The 21,108-nt window shown below is 45.2% G+C and overlaps 1 protein-coding gene across 7 annotated transcripts in view; it reads right to left on the minus strand.

Annotated features, from left to right (window-relative positions):
* Nucleotides 1-445: 445 nt before the first annotated feature.
* The window catches only part of ASH1L (ASH1 like histone lysine methyltransferase), a 236,081-nt gene continuing 215,418 nt past the window's right edge, over nt 446-21,108 (minus strand). For 4 of the 7 annotated variants that reach the window (XM_062192440.1, XM_062192439.1, XM_062192438.1 and 1 more), the window contains 11 exons: nt 17,826-17,880; nt 17,612-17,744; nt 17,091-17,339; nt 15,841-15,927; nt 13,163-13,253; nt 12,252-12,390; nt 11,954-12,126; nt 10,650-10,816; nt 7,930-7,970; nt 4,608-4,909; nt 448-3,267 (listed from right to left, as the gene is read on the minus strand). In XM_062192440.1, the coding sequence (XP_062048424.1) occupies nt 3,176-3,267; nt 4,608-4,909; nt 7,930-7,970; nt 10,650-10,816; nt 11,954-12,126; nt 12,252-12,390; nt 13,163-13,253; nt 15,841-15,927; nt 17,091-17,339; nt 17,612-17,744; nt 17,826-17,880 (1,529 nt within the window). In that variant the 3' untranslated portion in view covers nt 448-3,175. Of the gene's footprint in view, nt 3,268-4,607; nt 4,910-7,929; nt 7,971-10,649; nt 10,817-11,953; nt 12,127-12,251; nt 12,391-13,162; nt 13,254-15,840; nt 15,928-17,090; nt 17,340-17,611; nt 17,745-17,825; nt 17,881-21,108 lie in introns of all 7 variants that reach the window. The other 3 variants (XM_062192443.1, XM_062192444.1, XM_062192445.1) reach the window with 2 other exon arrangements.

The following is a 21,108-nucleotide window of genomic DNA, read 5'->3' on the forward strand; positions in this document are numbered from 1 at the left end:
CTGACAGCTACAGTAGATACCAAAAGTTAAAACATCACATTAACTTCTCTGTTTACAGTGGTGAGAGGCTGCTGAGGTAACAGGAGCAGAGAGCGCACGCTCGCATCAGCTGCCTTGCTGGTTCTGAGGCCTGTCCAGCCCATGGTCTGGGACAGTCTGTTCTTCCCGTTAGGGCGCGAGTGGCTCATCTCCTGTGGTGATTAAGTCGTTTTGACAACTTCGGATACATCTGAGCGCAGGCCCTGGAGCGCCTGTTCCAACACCAGTAATCACGTGAGGGTTAGCAAGTTGGTTACCTCCGAGCTTCTGTCTTCATTTCTCAGAATGGTTACTGGCCTCAGAGGGGCGCAAGGGCTGACTGACCAGCTATGTGATCTTGGGCAAGTTACTTAGCCACTCTGTTGGATTCAGTTTCCTCATCTATAAAACTGAATTTGGGGACCTACCTGAAAGGGCTGTTGTGAGGATTAATGAATGAACACACGGATTTCTGACACGTAACAGCCTAAAATACGTGGCCTGAAGGTATGGCCAGTCTCAGAGATTGCTAAGGAGATGAGGGATGAGTGTGGAGGCGTAGAACGGCACTGCAAATTCGAGAAAAAGCTGGATATTTGGTGTGGGGAATTGTGCTAACTGGTTAGGCTGCGTTGGGTTGGTTAGGTTGCTGTTACCGAAGAAGTGGCTTTATCCAGTAGTCACCAGCACTGGGTGTTTCCTGTGGGGCCCGGATGCTGATCATGTGGTTTCAGAAAGCTCCCCCAGGAAAGAGGGTGGAAGATCAATGGAGGAAAAAAGAGCAAGCTCACCACTCCGCAGTTAGGAAAAGTTTTCTCCATTTAATACTAGACTTTCAAGGATTGAGATGCAAGCTTTTTATGCAATTACATCCAATGTTAAAATTGGTAATACATAATTTACAAAGATTAACATCAAAACAATCATCTATTTAGATATGCTTTTGTAAAAAGGAAATATATTAGCAGCATTTATATTTTCCGCAATCACACAGCCTACAGACATGCAGACTAACTCGGTATCTATTTGCAGTGATGTAGTGCTTTGCCCCGCATTTCAAACACCAAAACCCGCCTGGCAGCTGGGGGTTCTTTTTATTTCGTTATTATAAAATAACCGAAAAATAAAAAAAGGCATTAATTTCTACACCAGTAAGAAAAAACAAGTTTTTGCACTTACCTAACATTTGATTGTCTAAAAAACATTTCAGTTTTTAGTCTTTCAACAAAAGAAAGATAAAATGACAGAGCGTAGTGTCTTTTGCTTCTGTTCTCGCATTTTACAAAGTTTTTTTTATTTTCATCTTTTTTAAAATTTTAGTGTTTAACACTATTAAAGGAAACATTGAATTTTAATCTCTTTCTTGTCATTTTCTTGTTTTTGACTAAAAGGAGACCCCCAAAGTGCCCCTAGTCCCACCTCCCTCCCACCCACTCCCTGCAATGAAAAACAAAAATCACTCAAACGGGCTTGGACATGCAATTTCTGCAGCTCCACACATGAGTATCTTATACCCAGGTCTCTTAGTAATGTACAGTGCTTCTCTACAGTAAGAAAATACTCCAAACTATTTTCTTAATTCTCTTTTTTCTTTAATAAAATATTTCTTTTGCTTTTTCTCTGCTCATGGGGATCTATGGCATCCCCTGCCTCTTTTTTTTTTTTTTTTTCCCTCAAGAATGACATAGAAAGGAGAAAAAGAAAAAAAGATTCAATGGAATGGAAGGTGGTGAATGTTTTCTACCTAAACAAGTCAGAGCGTCGTCATCGTAAGGGAAAATGTACAGTTAGGACAGCATTGGTCCAGTATTAGAAAAAAGTAATGGGGACATGTTAACTATTGTATTGCTTACCAATCACGCAGCAGAGATATATATATATATATATATATATATACACACACACATATATATATATATACACACACAACTTGGCACATTTAAAAACCATCTTTCTTTTATAAGAACATCTAAAACATATATGCATATGTATGTCTGAAAAGACAACAAAGCAAAGCTTTTTAAATTTCATTTTTAAAGAGACAGTATAGTCTAGTAACGTCTGGTCAGGACAATGGGAAGGAAGGAGACACCCTGGATATACCTCCCGATGATAAAGTCATTCAGGAGGATGGAGGGAAGATGGGACTACGGGTGAAGAGAGAACACTGTCTCTTTAAGAGATGAACATTGAAACTGTACAATTAAGAAAACGAGTAGTGTTTTCAGTTGATAATCTACACGCACAACAAATACTCTGAGAGGTGAATACTGCTGAACAGGTTATGTAGTGACTTGTTGGGGGGTTTAGAGTTTTTGTTGTGTGGGGTTAAAATGATTTCATTGTGAAATGATTAGTTTCTGATTGCACAGCACAGCAGACACACAGAACCACAGCGCATCAAAAACAGCACATGTGTTGGCGGGGGCCTGGCTTTCTCATTAGAAAAAAATGTGTTCGGCAGGTTATGAAGGGTAAAACAAATACAAATAATTACAAGGTGTACTACCCTTCTGACCCCATGGGGGCCTTCCCTATCCCATGATTCCATTTTGAGGAGTAGAGGTAGGGAAAGGGGCAGCAGTTACAAGTGCTTTGAGCCATCAACTCACGTTTTCCTTTGACCTGGCTGGGCAAGACAGGAGAGAGAACCTTCCTACTAGGGATCTGGGAAGAGGCCCCAGCTTCTGCTTCCATTTTAGGTCTCCGGGGTAGCTCTTGGAGCCAACAGAGAACAGATGGGGTAGGGCTGGGATCCCGGCTCTATCCCTTTGGATTCTGAGTTACACCTGGGCTAGAAGCAGCTTCTCAGCAGTGGCTGTGGGATCACAGGATGACCCAGAGGAACCTAAGCTGCGGAGGAGGCAGTGCCAACAGGGTTTGGTTGGCGCCAGTGTGGTCCTCCCTCCTTTCTACATTAGTAACCTTTAGGGTGAAGCAATGGAGAGGAAAATTAAACTGAACTGTCTTGTGCAGACCCCTTCTCTTCCTCTCCACCAGCTCCAAGGTTTATTAAGTACCTAATGTTGACAACACGGCCCCATTCCCTTTGCCTGGACGGACCCTTCCCACCCCTGTCTACTACACTCAGAGCAGGAGGCAGGACTGCTCAGCTCCACTGGATCTCAGACGCTTTGAGGCTCTCATCCTTTGAGGATCACTTCCGAAAGCTGTTTTCTGGGATAAACAAGGTACGCCTTCGCAGCTTTCTGCCCGATCCTTCCTCCAGCAAGTAGGTCACATCAATGGCTGAAACAGAACCAAGGAGGCTCATGAAATGCCACTCTCCCACTCCTTACTCCAGGTCTGAGCGCTAAGGATGGCACAGAAGTGTGACTCCTTCTCTGGCCTATCAGCAGTTCGGGCCCTCCTCTGTCAGAGGAAGAGAGGCGGTTCTCAGAAAATAGAAAAGGAGATCCCCTCAGTGCCCAAAGCTTTACTCCCAACGAGAACCTAAAGGCAGGCAGTGGAACTACCCCATAACCTTAGGATACTTCCATGCCAGACCAACTAATTAGAAGTTGTTCTTGGGGCTGGCAATGGGCACAGCAGGTTAAGTTGCCACCTGCGACATGGGCATCCCAGCAGCTGGAAGATCAAGTCCCAGCTGCTGCACTTCCAATCTAGTTCCCTGCTAATGCGCCTGGGAAAGCAGTAGAGGATGGTCCACATGCTTGGGAGCCTGTTACCCACATGGGAGACCCAGATGGGAGTTCTGGCCTCCTGGCTTCAGCACAGCCACCATTGTTGCAGCATTTGGGGAGTGATCTGGGGATGAAGATTTCTCTCTCTTTCTCTCCTTCCCTCTAACTCTGCCTTTCAAATAAATAAAATCTTTTAAAAAAGGTATTCTCCTCTTCCTCTCCAATTATTAACCAAGTATTTTACATATATATATTTTTTAATTTCTAAGAAAATATTTGAAAGGCAGAGAGAAAGATAAACAGAGACAGAAAGAAATCTATCTAGCCTGCAACAGCTAGGGCTTGGCCAAGCTGAAACCAGGAGCATACAGCTTAATCCAGGTCTTCCACATAAGTGCCAGGGAGCCAAGTACTCAGCCATCACCTGCTCCTTTCCATGCTGTGCATCTGCAGGAAGCTGGAATTGGAAGGAGAGCCAGGCATCGAACCCAGGCTCTGCTACGGGGTGCAGGAGCCCCAAGCAGTGGCTTAACGGGTATGCCAAACGCTTAACCCTCTAATTTTATTTTATTTTATTTTATTTGACAGGCAGAGTGAACAGTGAGAGAGAGAGACAGAGAGAAAGGTCTTCCTTTGCCATTGGTTCACCCTCCAATGGCCGCCGTGGCTGGCGCACCACGCTGATCCAAAGCCAGGAGCCAGGTGCTTCTCCTGGTCTCCCATGGGGTGCAGGGCCCAAGCACTTGGGCCATCCTCCACTGCACTCCCGGGCCACAGCAGAGTGCTGGCCTGGAAGAGGGGCAACCGGGACAGAATCCGGCGCCCCGACTGGGACTAGAATCTGGTGTGCCGGCGCCGCATGGCGGAGGATTAGCCTGTTGAGCTGTGGCACTGGCCTCCTCTTATTTTATTTTGAACCCCAGATATGAGCCTGATTCTTCTTACCATTTTTCCCAGGGATTTTTTCAAGCAGATTAAGCAGGATCTGGTTGAGCCGCTCCCGCTGGTTATGCCGTCGTTCCTCAGGGGTACAGGCTGGCTGGGGCTCTTGACTACTTTCCTCTGTGTTTTTTTCACCTTCACTAACTTGGGCTGCTGCTCCCTCCTGTTCTGGTTCCTCCATGCTGTGCATCTCATTGGCCGCTTGCTCCTGACTGGCTAGAACTTCTTCAATCAAGGGCAGAGCATCATCCTCCTGGCCCAGGTCTTTAAGCGGCGGCTTTGAGCGCTCAGACTTCCAGGATGACCTGCCAGAAGGAGATGGAGATGTAGGGCGAGGCTGAGAAGGCACATGGGAGGGGGAGGGAAGGGGAATGGAGGGTAAGAGGTTTCAGGGTAGCATGAAATCCTGAGGTCTAGTTGTAAGGTAAGAAACTTGGAACTCCATCTCTCTCTCTCTCATTCCCCCACTTCTGTAACTCTCAAGTAAATAAATAAATAATCTTTAAAAAGTATAAATAAATAAATGGAGCTGGCATTCTGGTATAGCAGGTAAAGATGCCACCTGCAACACTGGCAACCCATATGGGCATCAGTTCATGTCCCAGCTGCTCCACTTCCAATCCAGCTCCCTGCTAATGGCCTGGGAAGAGCAGCAGAAGATGGCCCAAGCATCTGGGTCCCTGCCATCCATGTGGGAGACCTGGAAGAAGTTCCTGGCTCCTGGCTTCAGCCTGGCCCAACCCTGGCCATTGCGACCATCTTGGGGGTGAACCAGGGGATGGAAAATCTTTTTTTTTAATATTAATTATAATTTATTATAGAGAGAACAGAATGGAAAACTTTAGATTGGCTTACCAAATGTTGCTGTAAGTAAAGCAGTTCTGAGTTCCTACCCTACCCCACCCCCTTTTAAGTTTCTGTATAATGAGTTCTTTCAAATAAATAAATCTTAAAAAAAAAGAGGAAACTAGGCCGGCGCCGTGGCTTAACAGGCTAATCCTCTGCCTTGCGGCGCTGGCACACCAGATTCTAGTCCCGGTTGCCCCTCTTCCAGGCCAGCTCTCTGCTATGGCCTGGGAAGGCAGTGGAGGATGGCCCAAGTGCTTGGGCCCTGCACCCGCACGGGAGACCAGGAGGAAGCACCTAGCTCCTGGCTTCGGATCAGCGCGGTGCACCAGCCAACGGAAGGAAGACCTTTCTCTCTGTCTCTCTCTCTCACTGTCTACTCTGCCTGTCAAAAAAAAAAAAAAAAAGAGGAAACTAGAAACTTGGAACTCTTGCTCTTTATTATTTCAACAATTTGCTGCCTTTCTCTGAAGTTTAATTTCTATTGGTAAATTTAAACCTGTGTTAATTTATATGAAAGGCATAGTGAGAGACAGAAACCAACATAGAAAGATCTCCCCGTCCACTGGTTCATCTTCCAAACGGCTGCAACAGCCAGGGCTGGGGCAGGCCAAGGCGGGGAACTCCATCTGGATCTCCCATGTGAGTGGCGAGGACCCAAGCACTTGAATCATCTGCTGCTGCCTCCCAGGGTGTGCACTAGCAGGAAGCTGGGACTGGCAATGGAGCCGGGACTTGAACCCAGGCACTCTGATGTGGGATGCAGGTACCTCGAGTGGCAGTTTAACTGCTGTGCCAAATATCCACCCCAAACCTTTCTTCTTTCCCTCAGGAATCTGAAGCACACGAGACAGAAATCCACAACACGCAGCCGGGCAGATAAAACTGCTTAGCTGATTCTGGCTGCTTCATGAATACAGGGGAGTATGGCAAACCCTGCAGTCCAGCTACAATAATAAGCATGCAACTAGGGCTTTACTCTTCTTAAATCCCTTTCGCACTGTTCATCTCATATTTCTCCTTTATTGTAAGCTACCGAAGTGGGTAAAGCAGTTAATACGCCTTCATTCAATGAAGAGACAACTGAAAAAAAGGTACCTGTGTTCTTTCTCTAGGAATGCCTCTCTCAAGAATGAAATAAGCAAAAATAGTAAACCCAAACTATTCAGTCAGAACTGTACTCCTGGCTACCTGTTTCTTTTTGATTTTTATTTATTTGCTTTACTTATTTGCAAGGCAGAGAGACAGAGCGAGAGCAAGCTAGCGCAAGTGAGTGTGTGCACATATTCCCACGTGCTCCAAATGCCTGGATGGGCCAGGCAGAAGCCAGAGAACTCTAGCCAAGTCTCCCATGTGGGTGGCAGGGATACAAGCACTCGAGCCATCACCTACAGCCTCCCAGTGTGCAAGTCAGCAGGAAGCTGGGATTGGGAGCAGACCTGGGACTCAAGGCCAGGCACTCTGATTAGGATGTGCACGTCCCAGTGGAGATCTTAACTGCTAGGCCAAATGCCTGCTCTTCTTCTTTTTTTTTTTTTTTTTTTTTTAAAGATTAATTTGTTTATCTGAAAGGCAGAGATACAGACAGAGAGAGGGAGAGGCAGAGAGAGAGAGAGAGATCTTCCCACGTGCTGGTTTACTCCCCAAATGGCTACAACGGCGGGAGCTGGGCTGGTCCAAAGCTAGGAAGCAAGAGCCTCTTCTGGGTCTCCCACATGGGTAGCAGGGGCCTGAGCACTTGGGCCATCCTCCACTGCTTTCCCAGGCACGTTGGCAGGGAGTTGGATCAGAAGCAGAGCAGCCAGGACTCAAACTGGTACCCGTATGGGATGACGGCAATAGGCAGTGGCTCTACCTGCTATGCCACAGTGCTGGCCCTGCTCTTCTTTCTTTTAAAAAGCTTTTATTTCTTTATTTATTTGTTTGAGAGGCAGGAAGACAGAGAGGAAGCACCCATCTTCTTGTTTGCACCCTCAATGTCCACAGTTAGGCTGAAGCCATGAGCTGGGAATTCAATTTAGGTCTCCCAAGGTCTGCATCAGCAAGAAGCTAGAATGAGGAGCAAGAGCCAAGCACTGAACCCAGATACTCTGATATGGGTGCTGGCACTTCAACAGCGAGGTTAAAAGCCTGCCTCATATATTTGTTTTGTAACAGAGGCACCAAGAACTGATACACCTTGAGGTGATGGGAAAGATTACAGATGTCTACAAGAGACTTTTCTGAGTTTGTCTGCAGTTCTATTCCAAGCCTCCTCCTCCTCTACCTTTACTCTACAAATCCCTCCCCTGCCCAAACTAAGACCCCGTTGGGGACCACATCCATTGAAATCTAGTTTTTCCATATCAGTGTTGACAGTACACTGGGATATTCTGCAGAGAATAGCCAATCCTAGAGATGGAGCCGAATGGGTAGTTGCTTGTTCTCTTGCTCCATCCAAGTCAATCCCTTAGGATCTTCAAATCTCCATGGGACTCACCGACCTCCGTTCCTCTTGTAGTTGTCTGGGACATAATGAGGCTGCAAAGAAAAAGGAGAGGTAAGCATATTGTGGAAGCTAGCAAAACATTATCTGGTCTAGGAGCACTCAGGACAAGGGAAGCAGGGCTAAAGCACTTAGAAGTTGGGTAACTTTATCATAAGACAGAAGTTCACTACTTCTGTCAATCTGTAGGCCGTAATGGTTTTTAGCATTTTTAATCCTAAAATAACAGAAGGGACAAAGTCATAATTTTTTTCTGCCCCATTCCACTTTTTAAATAGTTATGGCTGGTAATCAGTGAACTGTTGATTGAGCAAGCAAGAACAAAGAAGTCTAGATGAGAGGAAGAGACTTGATGGTGGGTAGAGAAAAGACTGGAAAAATGCAAACAAAAACAGAAAAATAGCAACCTACAGGTTTGCTTTCTTGTTAGAAATAGATTATTTCTCTCTCTCTCTCTCACTCTTTTTAAGATTTATTTATTTCAAAGACAGGAGTTAACAGAGAGAGGTAGAGCCAGAGAGAGAGGTCTTCCATTCTACTGGTTCACTCCCCAAATGACTGCAATGGCCAGAGCTGAGCTGATCTGAAGCCAGGAGCCCAAAGGAGTTGGGCCATCTTCTACTGCTTTCCCAGGCCATAGCAGAGAGCTGGATTGGAAGCGGAACAGCTGGGAATCAAATGGGATGCCGGTGCTGCAGGCAGTGGCTTTAACCCGCTATGCCACAGAGCCAGCCCCTCTCTCTTTTTAAAAGGATTTATTTATTTGAAAAGCAAAGTGACAAGGGAGGGAAGGAGAGAGGGGTTATCTTCCATGTGCTGGTTCACTCTCCAAATGGCCGCAACAGCTGAGATAGGGCCAGGCCAGAGCCAGGAACTCCATCCATGTCTCCCATGTGGGCATCAGGGCCCCAAGTACTTGGACCATCTTCTGTTTCCCAGGTATGCCAGCAGGAAGCTGGATCAGAAGCAGAGCAGCTGCGACTGGAATTGGAATTCCAATATGGGATGCTGGCATCATAAGTGGCAGCTTAATTTACTGAGCCACAGTTGGACCCTTGTTAGATTATTTCACAACAGCTATGAATTTTGAACAGGCCCATTAAGAGAGACTCAGGGATAAGGAATTCAACTGGGATTCCTTTATAGCCAACAGATAAAAAAATTCTATTTTTTTTTTTTGATAGGCAGAGTGGACAGTGAGAGAGAGAGACAGAGAGAAAGGTCTTCCTTTTGCCGTTGGTTCACCCTCCAATGGCCACCGCGGCTGGCGCACCGCGCTGATCTGATGGCAGGAGCCAGGTGCTTATCCTGGTCTCCCATGGGGTGCAGGGCCCAAGCACTTGGGCCATCCTCCACTGCACACCCTGGCCACAGCAGAGAGCTGGCCTGGAAGAGGGGCAACCGGGACAGAATCCGGTGCCCTGACCGGGACTAGAACCCAGTGTGCCGGCGCCGCAAGGCAGAGGATTAGCCTGTTGAGCCGCGGCGCCAGCTAAAATCTTTATTTTTTAAAACTTATTTATTTACTTTTATTTTAAAGGTTGAAAGAGAGAGGGAGAGATAGAAAGAGAGAGAGAGAGAAAGGTAGATAAAAAGATATCTTCCATTTGCTGATTCATTTCTCAAATGCCTGCAATAGCCAGGGCTGGACCAAGCCAAAGTCAGGAGTCTGGAACTCAATCTGGGTCTCTCACATGGTGGCAGGGATCCATAATTGGCTCCCCCTCTCCTGCCTCCCGGGGTGTGCATTAGCAGGAAACTGGAAAGGGAAGACAGGCTGGGATTCAAACCCAGACACTCTGATATAAGGTGCAAATGTCCCTATAGCTTCTCATCTGATGCGCCAAATGCCAACTTCATTTATAACTGTCTTTCCGGAAAGAAGAACACTACAAAATAACTCGTATGTTCTCAGCAATTTTTTTCCTAAAGATTTTATTTATTTATTTGAGAGGTAGAGTTACAGACAGTGAGAGGGAGAGACAGAGAGAAAGGTCTTCCCTCTGCTGGTTCACTTCCCAGTGGCCACAACGGTCGGAGCTGCACAGATCCGAAGCCAGGAGCCAGGAGCTTCTTCCAGGTCTCCCATGTGGGTGCAGGGGCCCAAACTCTTGGGCCATCTTCTACTGCTTTCCCAGGCCATAGCAGAGATCTGTACTGGAAGAGGAGCAGCCAGGACTAGAACCGGTGCTCATATGGGATGCTGGCGCCACAGGCAGAGAATTATCCTACTGTGCCACCGCGCCAGCCCTATTCTCAACAATTTGAAAGAAAAAATACATGGGAAAGAGGCTGAAAATAAAGTCACTAACTATGCTTATTTATTGTATAGTGAGATAATAAAAATTTGTTCTTATTTTTTTTAATCCAGGCATAAAAATAAAAATCACTAAGTTATTTTTACCACAGATTTTCCCAGGAGCTTTTCATTCTTTCTACTTGCTTCTTAAAATCACAAGTACGCAAAACAACACAAAAACTTAGAGATGTTGGGCTCAACAGCAAAAATTAACAGCAGTGAATGAATGAAGAAAGGAAAACCTGATCACAGTATGAGCGATTTCCTAAGACATGTGTGAGAAGATGCTATTTAGGCTGTTCAAACAACTCAGAGAAACTGGAAACAGGATGAAGGAGAGAGCCACTTGACTGTAAAGTCCATGTTGGGAACAGACTGTCATGACTTGTACTGTTAAGGAAAAAGGGAGACTTACTGAGAAATCTCTTTTGGGAGTAAGCTTCTTGGGGAAGTGATCAAAGGCATACGGTTTGGTGCAGACAGGATAGCGGTTCCGGTGGATCTTGTAGAAAAGGTGTGCTGACTTGTCAAGCCGATAATCACAGATGTAGACATCTTGCTCCTTCACTCCTTTGGGTCTCCCTAGGAATCCAAACACTGTTAAAGAATCTTTTCCCCACCCCTCCACTCTCAGGCTGCCCAGCAACTACCACATACCGCTGGGGAAGTAGCTAGACCACTAAGAGAGAAACACTGCAGCCATCTGCAGAGGATGAACAACCAAGAATCTGGTGGTTCTAAAAGGAAAGGAAGAGTTTCCAGACACTAGTATCCAAAGAGCGGAAAGGGAATATGAGCAGAGAACACTGTGTTATAGGATGGAAAGAAACTAGAAACTAGTACTGCAGGGATTTTTGAGTGACTATTTTGATTGGAAAAACAGATTTTATATATATACCCTTTTAGACTACTTTGCTATGATATGGAGATAAAGAGCTAGGTGGCTGAACTTTGCTAAAAAAGACAGTGAATATATATATCAGGATTTATTTTTAAAAATTTTTTTTTCAAGATTGATTTATTTATCTGGAAGGCAAGAATTAGAGAGAGGGACAGACAGATATTTCCATCTGTTGGTTCAACACCTTCCCCCACCGCCAATGGCTGTTAACAACTGGTGCTGGGCCAGGCCAAATCCAGGAGCCTGAACTCCATTTGGGTCTCCCACATGGGTGCAGAGGCCCAGGTACTTGGGCCACCTTCTGCTGCTTTCCCAGGCACATTAGCAAGGAGCTGGATCAGAAGTGGAGCAGCTGTTACTTGAACCAGTGCTCACATGGGATGCCAGTGTTGCAGATGTCAGGATAACCAGCTGTACCGAAACACTGGCTCCTGTATTAAGCTTTAAATGAGGACAATAAACCAAGTGTTTTTATAGGTTATTATATTTAATCATTATAAACATCTTTAAATACTAATCTTAATTTTCAGTAGAAAAACTGATACTTAAGAATTTGCCGAAGAACACATAGGTACCATGTGGTAGAGCTGGGATTTGAAATTAGTACACAGTATTGGAAACAAATTTTCTACAATGGGAGTTATCATTTATTAAGTACTAGATAAAAGAAGGAAAACAAGGTATTATAACTTCTGAAATTTCATAGCTAGCCTGGGAGAATCTTTCATTACATAGAGACAACAGGAACAGGGTAGGCGATTGTATATGAATGAACAAGAGACACTGAGGTCAGCTCTCAGCTGTCCCAGATCACTTACCTTTACAATATGTATAAAGGTCCAACACACAGCAGGTCCCCACAACGGCCTCCAAGGGAATGATCTCATAAAGTGGCACACGAAACAGTTCATTGTGGTAGAACCGACGGGATGGAGAATGGTGGGTTTCATGGGGACGGAAATAATGGTGACCAAAGGCAAATCGCTCGTCTCTTAAAAAAAAAAAAAATAAAAAGGAAAAGTAAGACAGGAGAGGTTCAGTTGTTAATAAGATCCTAGTGAATATTCAGCTCTTCTGGTAGGGCATAGCTGGAACAAATAGGATCTCAGCACATACTTTTCATTCTTCCAAAGCTTCTCAATGCGGAAGATGTCAAGTTTATCTCGGTTAATGTGAGATAACAGCCTATAGGACTGACGAACTGGGTGGCCATCTGGGGTGCGCCGACTATCTCTCATCAGATACACACAGTCACCTAGGAAAGCACCACAGGAGAAAATTAAAATTATCCCTGCATGAATTCTGGCTGCATCCATTCACCTGACTCAGAGTCTTCACAGAAAGAACTTATAATCTAAGGATAAACACAAAAGGCTAAAACCAACAGTCTACTGGTGAGCATTTCAATTCTAGATTATGAGAAAGACATGAGGGAGATCTTCTATCTCTTGGGTTTCCTGTATGTCTTTCTCAGTCTTAATACTAGCTTTATAAACCTCTCCAAAGTAGCATTATTTGGTGGAGAGATGATACACATAAGCACAGGGACTAAAGGATTTATAAACTTATTGCTGGGACTGGTGCTGTGGTGTAGTAGGTTAGGCCTCCACCTGCAATGCCAGCATACCATATGGGTGCCATTTGGAGTCCACTTCTGATCCAGCTCTCTGCTACTGGCCTGGGAAAACAGTGGAGAAAAGCCCAAGTGCTTGGTCCCCCACACCCACGTGGGAGACCCAGAAGAAGTTCTTGGCTCCTAGCTTTGGATCGGCCCAGCTTCAGCCATTGCGGCCATTTGGGGAGTGAACCAGTGGAAGGAAGATCTATCTCTATTTCTTCCTCTGTCTTTAACTCTTGCCTCTCAAATAAATAAATAAAAATTAAACAATAACAACAACAAAAATCCCAACAAACCTATTGCTATTAAAGGCCATAAGGAGACAATGGCTATTTTGCAAAACAAAAGGTATTTCTTACTATTTAGAAAGGTCAGTTTTGACAAGTTGGGTCAGTGCCTGTATACACACCTTGGCGAAGCAGCAAGTCATCTCGGAGCAAACAGATGAAGTAGACACAGCCTGGTTGAGCATAGTGAGGCCGAGGGATCATGGGCACCTCCTGGTAAGTGGAGAAAGCCAGTGGATGAGAACTGGAATGACTACATTCAGCCTACTTATCTCCATGCAAGAGAGGAAAAGAACTAAAATCTAGAATTCTCAACCACTCAAGACTTACTATTAGCCATTTCAATATACCACATATATGAAAAAGATGAAAGCAACTAGAGTTGTTAAACTTGAAAAAGTTGCCGGCGCTGTGGCTCACTTGGTTAGTCCTCTGTCTATGGTGCCGGCATCCCATATGGGTGCCAGGTTCTAGTTCCAGTTGCTCCTCTTCCAGTCCAGCTCTCTGCTGTGGCCTGAGAAGGCAGTAGAGGATGGCCCAGGTGCTTGGGCGCCTGCACCCGAGTGGGAGACCAGGAAAAGCACCTGGCTCCTGGCTTTGGATCGGCACAGTGCAGTGGCCGTAGCAGCCATTTGGAGGGTGAAGGATGGAAGGAAGACCTTTCTCTCTGTCTCTCTCTCTAACTCTGCCTAATAATAATAATAATAATAATAATAATAATAATAATAAAAACCTTGAAAATTGACAGAGTACCGCAGTACTTTATGAAGCACTAATCATGTGGTTGTTCCGTGCCATCTAAGAGGCACCTGAATATGTAGGAAGGGGCTTTGATTATTACAATGATTGGGGGATGCTACTTGGTAGAGCGTCCAGGGGCACCAGACATTACAAAATGCATTCTTCATGACAAATAACTATCTTCCTAAAAATGACAATAGCACTGTTGTTAAGAAATGCTGTCTCACTCTCCTCTTTTATACAGATGACTAGCCTAAGATCACATGTGGCAGAGCCATAACAGGAATTCACTTAATAACTTTGGCGGGACTGGCCCTGTGGCATAACGGGAAAAGCCACCGCCTGCAGTGCCGGCATCCCATATGGGTGCTGATTCAAGTCCCGGCTGTTCCACTTCCAATCCAGCTCTCTGCTATGGCCTGGGAAAGCAGTGGAAGATGGTCCAAGTCCTTGGGCCCCTGCAACCCTGTGGGAAGACCTGGAGAAGGCTCCTGGCTTCAGAACGGTGCAGCTCCAGCCACTATGGTCAATTGGGGAGTGAACCAGCGGATGGAAGACCTCTCTCTCTCTCCCTCTCTCTGCCTCTCCTCCCTCTGTGTAACTCTGACTTTCAAATAAATAAATAGATCTTTACCAAAAAAATAACTCTGGCAAATCACTCATCTTCTCTGCTGTAAAGTTGGCCTGGGGGACCAGCACTGTGGCAAAGTGGGTTAAACCATTGCCTGCAATGCCAGAATCCCATATGGGTGCCAGTTTGAGTCCCGGCTCCTCCACTTCTGATACAGCTCCTTGGTAATGAACCTGGGAAAAGCAGTGGAAGATGGTCCAAGAGCTTGGGCCCCTGCACCCACATGGGAGACAAGTAAGAGGTTCCTGGCACCCAGCTTCAGACCGGCCCAGCTCTGGCCTTTGTGGCCATTTGAGGAGTGAACCAGCAGATGAAAGATTTGTCTCTCCATCTCTCTAACTCTGCCTTTCAAATAAAATAAATAAATCTATAAAAGAAAAAAAATTGGGCCTAGGACTAACATTTGCTGACTCTGAGGCCAGTGTTCTTTTCACTGAAACAATGCTCAACATAAATGAGACTTAAGAGTACCAAGTCCTGGACTTTAGAGTCTGCTCCTTTTAGAGAGAGTTGATACCATTTATAAAAACCTTAGTTTTGGGACAAGTGCTGTGGCATAGTAGGTTAAACTGCTGCCTGCAATGCCAGCATCTCATATACTGGTTTGAGTCCCAGCTGCTTGGCTTCTGATCCAGCTCCCTGCAAATGTGCCTTGAAAACAAAGGAAGATAGCCCAAATATTTGGGTCCCTGCCATCCACGTGGGAGATCCAGATGGAGTTCTGGGCTCCTGGCTTTAGCCAGGCCCAGCCCCTGCCATTGCAGCCATTTGGGGAGTGAATCAGCAGATGGAAATTTTTTTTGGTATTTTTTAAAAAAAGATTTTTTAAAAATTTATTTATTTGAAAGACAGTTATAGAGAGAGAAGGAAAGAGATCTTCCATCTGCTGGATCTCTCTCTAAATGATCACAGTGGCTAAGGTTGGGCCAGGCCAAAGCCAGGAGCCTGAAACTCCATTCAGGTCTCCCACATAGGTGGCAGGGCCCAAATACATGGGGCTCTCTTCTGCTGCTTTTCCAGGTACACGAGTGGAGAGCTGGACTCAAAGTGGAGCAGCCATGACTCAGATTGGACTATACTGGATGCTGGCATGTCAGCAGCAGCTTACACTGCTGCACCACAAGACCAGCCCCAGGAAGATCTTCCTCTGTTTCCCCTCTTCACTCTGCAACTCTTCCTTTCAAATAAATAAATCTTAAAAACAAACAAAAAACCATCAAAAACCCCTCTTGTTTTATATGGTACTATTCCTTCCACAGACTTCTGAATACTTTGTTTTCCTTTGCCCAGTCCTGAGAAAAGGAAGGGCAGATCATCCTCCTCACTGTGCAGTTTAAGAAGGGTGGCTAACGTATCCGAGGAAACGCTGCCCGGAAGCAGCAGGGCAGGCAGGCAGGCTAGCACGTGCTATGGGAGAAGGCAGCTTACCCTGTCCACTGGCCTTGGGTCACACTGCTCACAAAGGTAATGTTCCACGTCGGAGTTCACGCCCATACAGTCACAGTGCTGCCACACCTAGAGAAGATGGTGCAGTTGAGGAAGGTGAGGGGGATTTAGAATTATTGGGAGAAGTCCTGGAGGCTAAGAATAAAAAATGTATTAATAGGATAGGATAAAGTAAAATAGGAACTATTTTAGAATCAGAGATAAATGGCCAAATAAGAGGAAAAAAGCTAATTATGTCTAAATAAAATAATGTTAATTGATTCGTAATATATATGTGGGCCAAAAAAGGGCAGGTGATGAAGACAAATTAACAGAATACCAAACTCTATAAACTTGCTAAGTAAAATGCACGAATGATATGGCTACTGTGAATGACCTTATAATTACTTGTTTTCACTTATTCTTATTTAATTCTATTCTCTCAACAATCCTAAGTGTGATTCATAGGCCCACTTTACACATAAGGTTGTGAGTTCACATGTATTAAATGAGGACTCTAGGGCTCAAGTTCAGGCCTTGACTTCTTCCTAAGAAACTCTGTGTGTGTTTATTAATTACTCTCTGTATGTAATCATGTAATACAGTGAGTACTATTGCTAATGTTTTTCAAGGGAAAACACTATCCTAAATACTATCAATTTCCACGATACAGATTATGTGAGAAGGGTACAATAGAAAACGGGCAGAAAGAATGGGAGGTAGGGCCGGTGCTGTGGTGTAGCAGGTAAAGCTGCTGCCTGCAGTGCTGGAATCCCATGTGGGCGCCGGTTCGAGTCTTGGCTGCCCCACTTCTGTTCCAGCTGTCTGCTATGGCCTGGGAAAGCAGTAGAAGATGGCCTGGGTCCCTGGGCCCCTGCACCCATATAGAAGACCCAGAAGAAGCTCCTGGCTTTGGATCAGCCTAGCTCTGGCAGTTGCAGCCATCTGGGGAGTGAATCAGCGGATGGAAGATTTCTCTCTCTCTCTCTCTCTCTGCAACTCTACTTTTCAAACAAATAAATATATAAATCTTAAAAAACAAACAAGCAAACAAACAAGGAATGTGAAGTAGAAAAAGAATGGAAAGAGTAAATGAAAGAGAGAGATAAAGCAAAAGACAATACAGCAAACAGCGAGGGACAACAGAAACCAAGACTAAGTTACATTTCAGAGAAAGCTGGTCAAGTCAAGCTGCTTTGAATATGATCGCTAGCTCATCATACCCAGGCTCCTGCCTCATCTCAGCCCCTCACCATGCACTTGTCACACTGGATCATGAGGCCCTCATCCTTGTAGAGGCCACAGATACAGCGGATCACGTCATCGTCCTTCTCATGCCCATTCTCCTTCTCCGAGACTGAGGTCTCACTGCTGTCTGCTTCACTTGCTGTCTCTCCCACAATCTCATCAATTTGGGCTGATGCCTCGTGCCGGGCATTGTAATAGGCCTTTCGTAGGCGGCAAACGTCTCTCCCAATTGGGGATTTACGCCCGTAGTACTTCTGAAGAAAGCAAAAGAAAGAAATCATATTTAGTTTTCTCAATGAACTTAAAAATTTATTTGAAAAGGTAGCATGATCTTCACTCTTCCATTTTCAGGGTTCTGCAGTATTTAGTACACTGTAATACACACCTCAAGGGTATGCAATAGAAATAACCGTCTTTCTCAACGAGAAATAGGAAAGTTGGTAGGAGGGCAAAAATCTTAAACTTCTAGAATGGTTCTCTTCACAACAAACTTCTTAAATCTGTGTTTGAAGTCAGTGAAAAATACCTCAGCATTCCGAAAGACCTTGAGCATGTCAGCATCGAAGGCTTCCACTGTTTTGTAGTAGCCAGTAAGGATCTGCTTTTCTATGGTGATGAGGTCTAGAGGGTCGGAGATCTTCTCATAATAATCAGCATTCCTGAAACACAAAGCCAGAGGATTAACCCAGTACACTCAGGACTTCTCTAAAACTCGATGACTCCTGCAAACGTGAACTTACTTTTTCTTTGGGGGGAGGTTCAAAAGTGGAGCTGCCAGGGCTTGTCGGGAAGAATCTACAAAGGAATGCAAGGGTTAGCAGAAAGACACTAATGTGCATGGGAGGCAGCATCAACTGACTGAAAGAGCAAGATTCCCCCCAAATTAAAAGTTAAAAATAGGGGCTGGCACTGTGGCATAGCAGGTAAAGCCTGCTCTCTCTGCCTCTCTGCAACTCTGCCTTTCAAATAAATAAATAAATAAATCTTAAAAAAAAAAAGTTAAAAATAAAACTCAAATTCTGTTGAGGCCAAAGTGAAAAACCCACTTTGCCAGAATTGTGGGGAAAAGCTGGGAGCACAGGATATGCTCAAGATTGCCCAGGACATTAAAGATACAACAACTACAACATTTGGGTTATGAGCAAAACTTTCTATGAAAAATAAGACAGGCAGCCAGGCTATACAGGGAAAATTCCTGCTCAATAAATCATTTATTTTTATTTTTTAAAAAGATTTATTTACTTATTTGAAAATTCCTGCTCAATAAATCATTTATTTTTATTTTTAAAAAAGATTTATTTACTTATTTGAAAGGCAGATTACAGATACAGAAGGAGAGACACAGAAAGGTCTTCCATCCGCTGGTTCAGTCCCCAGATGGCTGCAATGACTGGGGCTGGGCCAGGCTGAAGCCAGGAACCAGGAGCTTCCTCTGGGTCTCTTACATGGGTGCAGGGGCCCAGGGACTTAGGCCATCTTACGCTGCTTTTCCAGGCCATTAAGAGGGAGCAAAATTGGAAGTGGAGCAGCCAGATCTTGAACTGGTGCCCATATGAAATGCCAGCATCAGAGGCAGCAGCAGTTTTACCCTCTACACCACAGGGTTGGCCCCTCAATAAATCTTACTATAGCAAAAAGATCATCTCATCTACAAAATGTTTTCTAGGGATGGATGTTCTGGCTAGCAAGGTAATTAAGCCACTGCTCACCCACAGCTCCTACTATAGTGCCAGCTGGAGTGTTGGTTCAAGTCCTGGCTACATCACCACTTCCAACCAGGCTTCCTCATACCGCACCTGAGAAGGCAGCAAATGATGGTTCCAATACTTGGGTCCCTGCCACACATGTGGGAGACCCAGATGGAGTCCCAGGCTCCTGGCTTTGGCCCTGTCCAGGCCTACGCTACTGCAGGCATGTGAGGAGTGAAACAACAGATGGAAGAAAGATCTCATTCTCTGTCATTCTGTCTTCCAAATAAAAAAATAATTTTTTTTTTTTTTTTGACAGGCAGAGTGGACAGTGAGAGAGAGAGAGAGACAGAGAGAAAGGTCTTCCTTTTGCCGTTGGTTCACCCTCCAATGGCTGCCGCGGTAGCGCGCTGCGGCCGGCGCACCGCGCTGATCCGATGGCAGGAGCCAGGTGCTTCTCCTGGTCTCCCATGGGGTGCAGGACCCAAGCACTTGGGCCATCCTCCACTGCACTCCCTGGCCACAGCAGAGAGCTGGCCTGGAAGAGGGGCAACCGGGACAGGATCGGTGCCCCAACCGGGACTAGAACCCGGTGTGCCGGCGCCGCAAGGCGGAGGATTAGCCTGTTGAGCCACGGCACCGGCCTAAAAAAATAAATCTTAAAAAAAGGTTTTCTAGTTCTTGTTAATCATACATAATTAATATTATGCTACTGGTGTGAATTAATTAGAATTCCAGATAATGAATACTTGAGTGCTATATTTTCTGGAATTCACTTTCCTATAGTAAGTATTCTGTATCATAAAAACAACTTGAGGCTGGTACTGTGGCATAGCGGATTAAGCTGCCATCTGCAATGATAGCATCCCATATGAGCACTGATTGGAGTCCTAGCTGCTCCACTTCTGATCCAGCTACCTGCTAATGTGCCTGGGAAAGCAACCAGGAGATGGCCCAAATCCCTGGGCCCCTGCACCCATGTGGGAGATTAGGAAGAAGCTCCTGGCTCCTGGCTTCAGCCTGGCACAGCCCTGGCCATGTGGCCAATTGGGGAGTAAACCAGTGGATGGAAGATTGCTCTGTCTCTCTGTAACTCTACCTTTCAAATCAATAAATAGTCTTTTTTAAGGGCTGGCATTGTGGTTAAGCCTCTGCCTTTGGAATCAGCATCACAAATAGGCGCCAGATTGTGTCCTGGCTACTCCTCTGGATATGACCTGGGAAAGCAGTGGAAGATGGTTCAAGTGCTTAGGCCCCTGCACTCAACATGGGAGACCTGGAAGAAGCCCCTGGTGGGGCCGGAGCTGTGGCATAGCGGGTAAAGCTGCCACCTGCAGTGCTGGCATGCCATGTGGGTGCCAGTTCGAGTCCTGGCTGCTCCACTTCTGATCCAGCTCTCTGCTATGGCCTGGGAGGACAGGAGAAAATGGCCCAAGTCCTTGGAACCCTGTTTGGGGGACCTGGAAAAAGCTCCTGGCTCCTGATCCACGCATCTCCAGCTGTTGCGGCCATTTGGGGAGTGAACCAGCTGATGGAAGACCTCTCTTTCTCTGCTCTGCCTCTCTGTAACTCTGCCTTTCAAATAGATAAAAAAGAATCTCCTGTCTTTGGATTGGCACAGCTCTGGCCACTGTGGCCATTTGGGGAGTAAACCAGTGGATGGAAGACCTTTCTTTCCATCTGTAACTCTACCACTCAAATAAATAAATGAATAAAAATATTTATAAAAAACCAAAAATATATTATGCCTTATGGCAGTTTGGTCCCTGCATTCTTCTGTATATTTTTAAGCTAAAAAGACTGCAAAAAAACACTATAATATATATTGTAGTCAAAGAAAAGAAAAATAATCAAATTCCTAAGAATTTAAGGAAAGTACGAGAGAGAAGCCAAAGGTGATGGCCAAACTACCAACAGAAAGCTTCAGTGGCGGGTGCTGTGGTACAGTACAGTAAGGGCTTTCATCCTGTAACAGAGTGCTGCTTTGAGTCCTGGCTATTCTGCTTCCAATCCAGCTCCCTGCTAGTGTGCCTGAGAAGCAGCAGATTATGGCTCAAGTTCTAGAGTTCCTGCCACCTATATAGGACACCTAGATAGAGTTCCTGGCTCCTGGCTTCAGCCTGGACTAGTTGCTATAGTCATTTAGGGAATGAACCAGTGGGTGGAAGATTCTCTCTTTCTGTGTCACTGCTTTTCAAATAAATCTTAAAAATAAATCAAATATTTGTCAAAATCTCCCATTTTATTTTTTAATGTTTATTTACTTATTTGAAAGGCAGAAAGAAATAGACATACATACAGCTCTTGCATTTGCTAGTTCATTTCTCAAATGTTT

This window comes from Lepus europaeus, chromosome 5 (assembly GCF_033115175.1).
Source record: "Lepus europaeus isolate LE1 chromosome 5, mLepTim1.pri, whole genome shotgun sequence".
NCBI classification, from domain to species: Eukaryota; Metazoa; Chordata; class Mammalia; order Lagomorpha; family Leporidae; genus Lepus; species Lepus europaeus.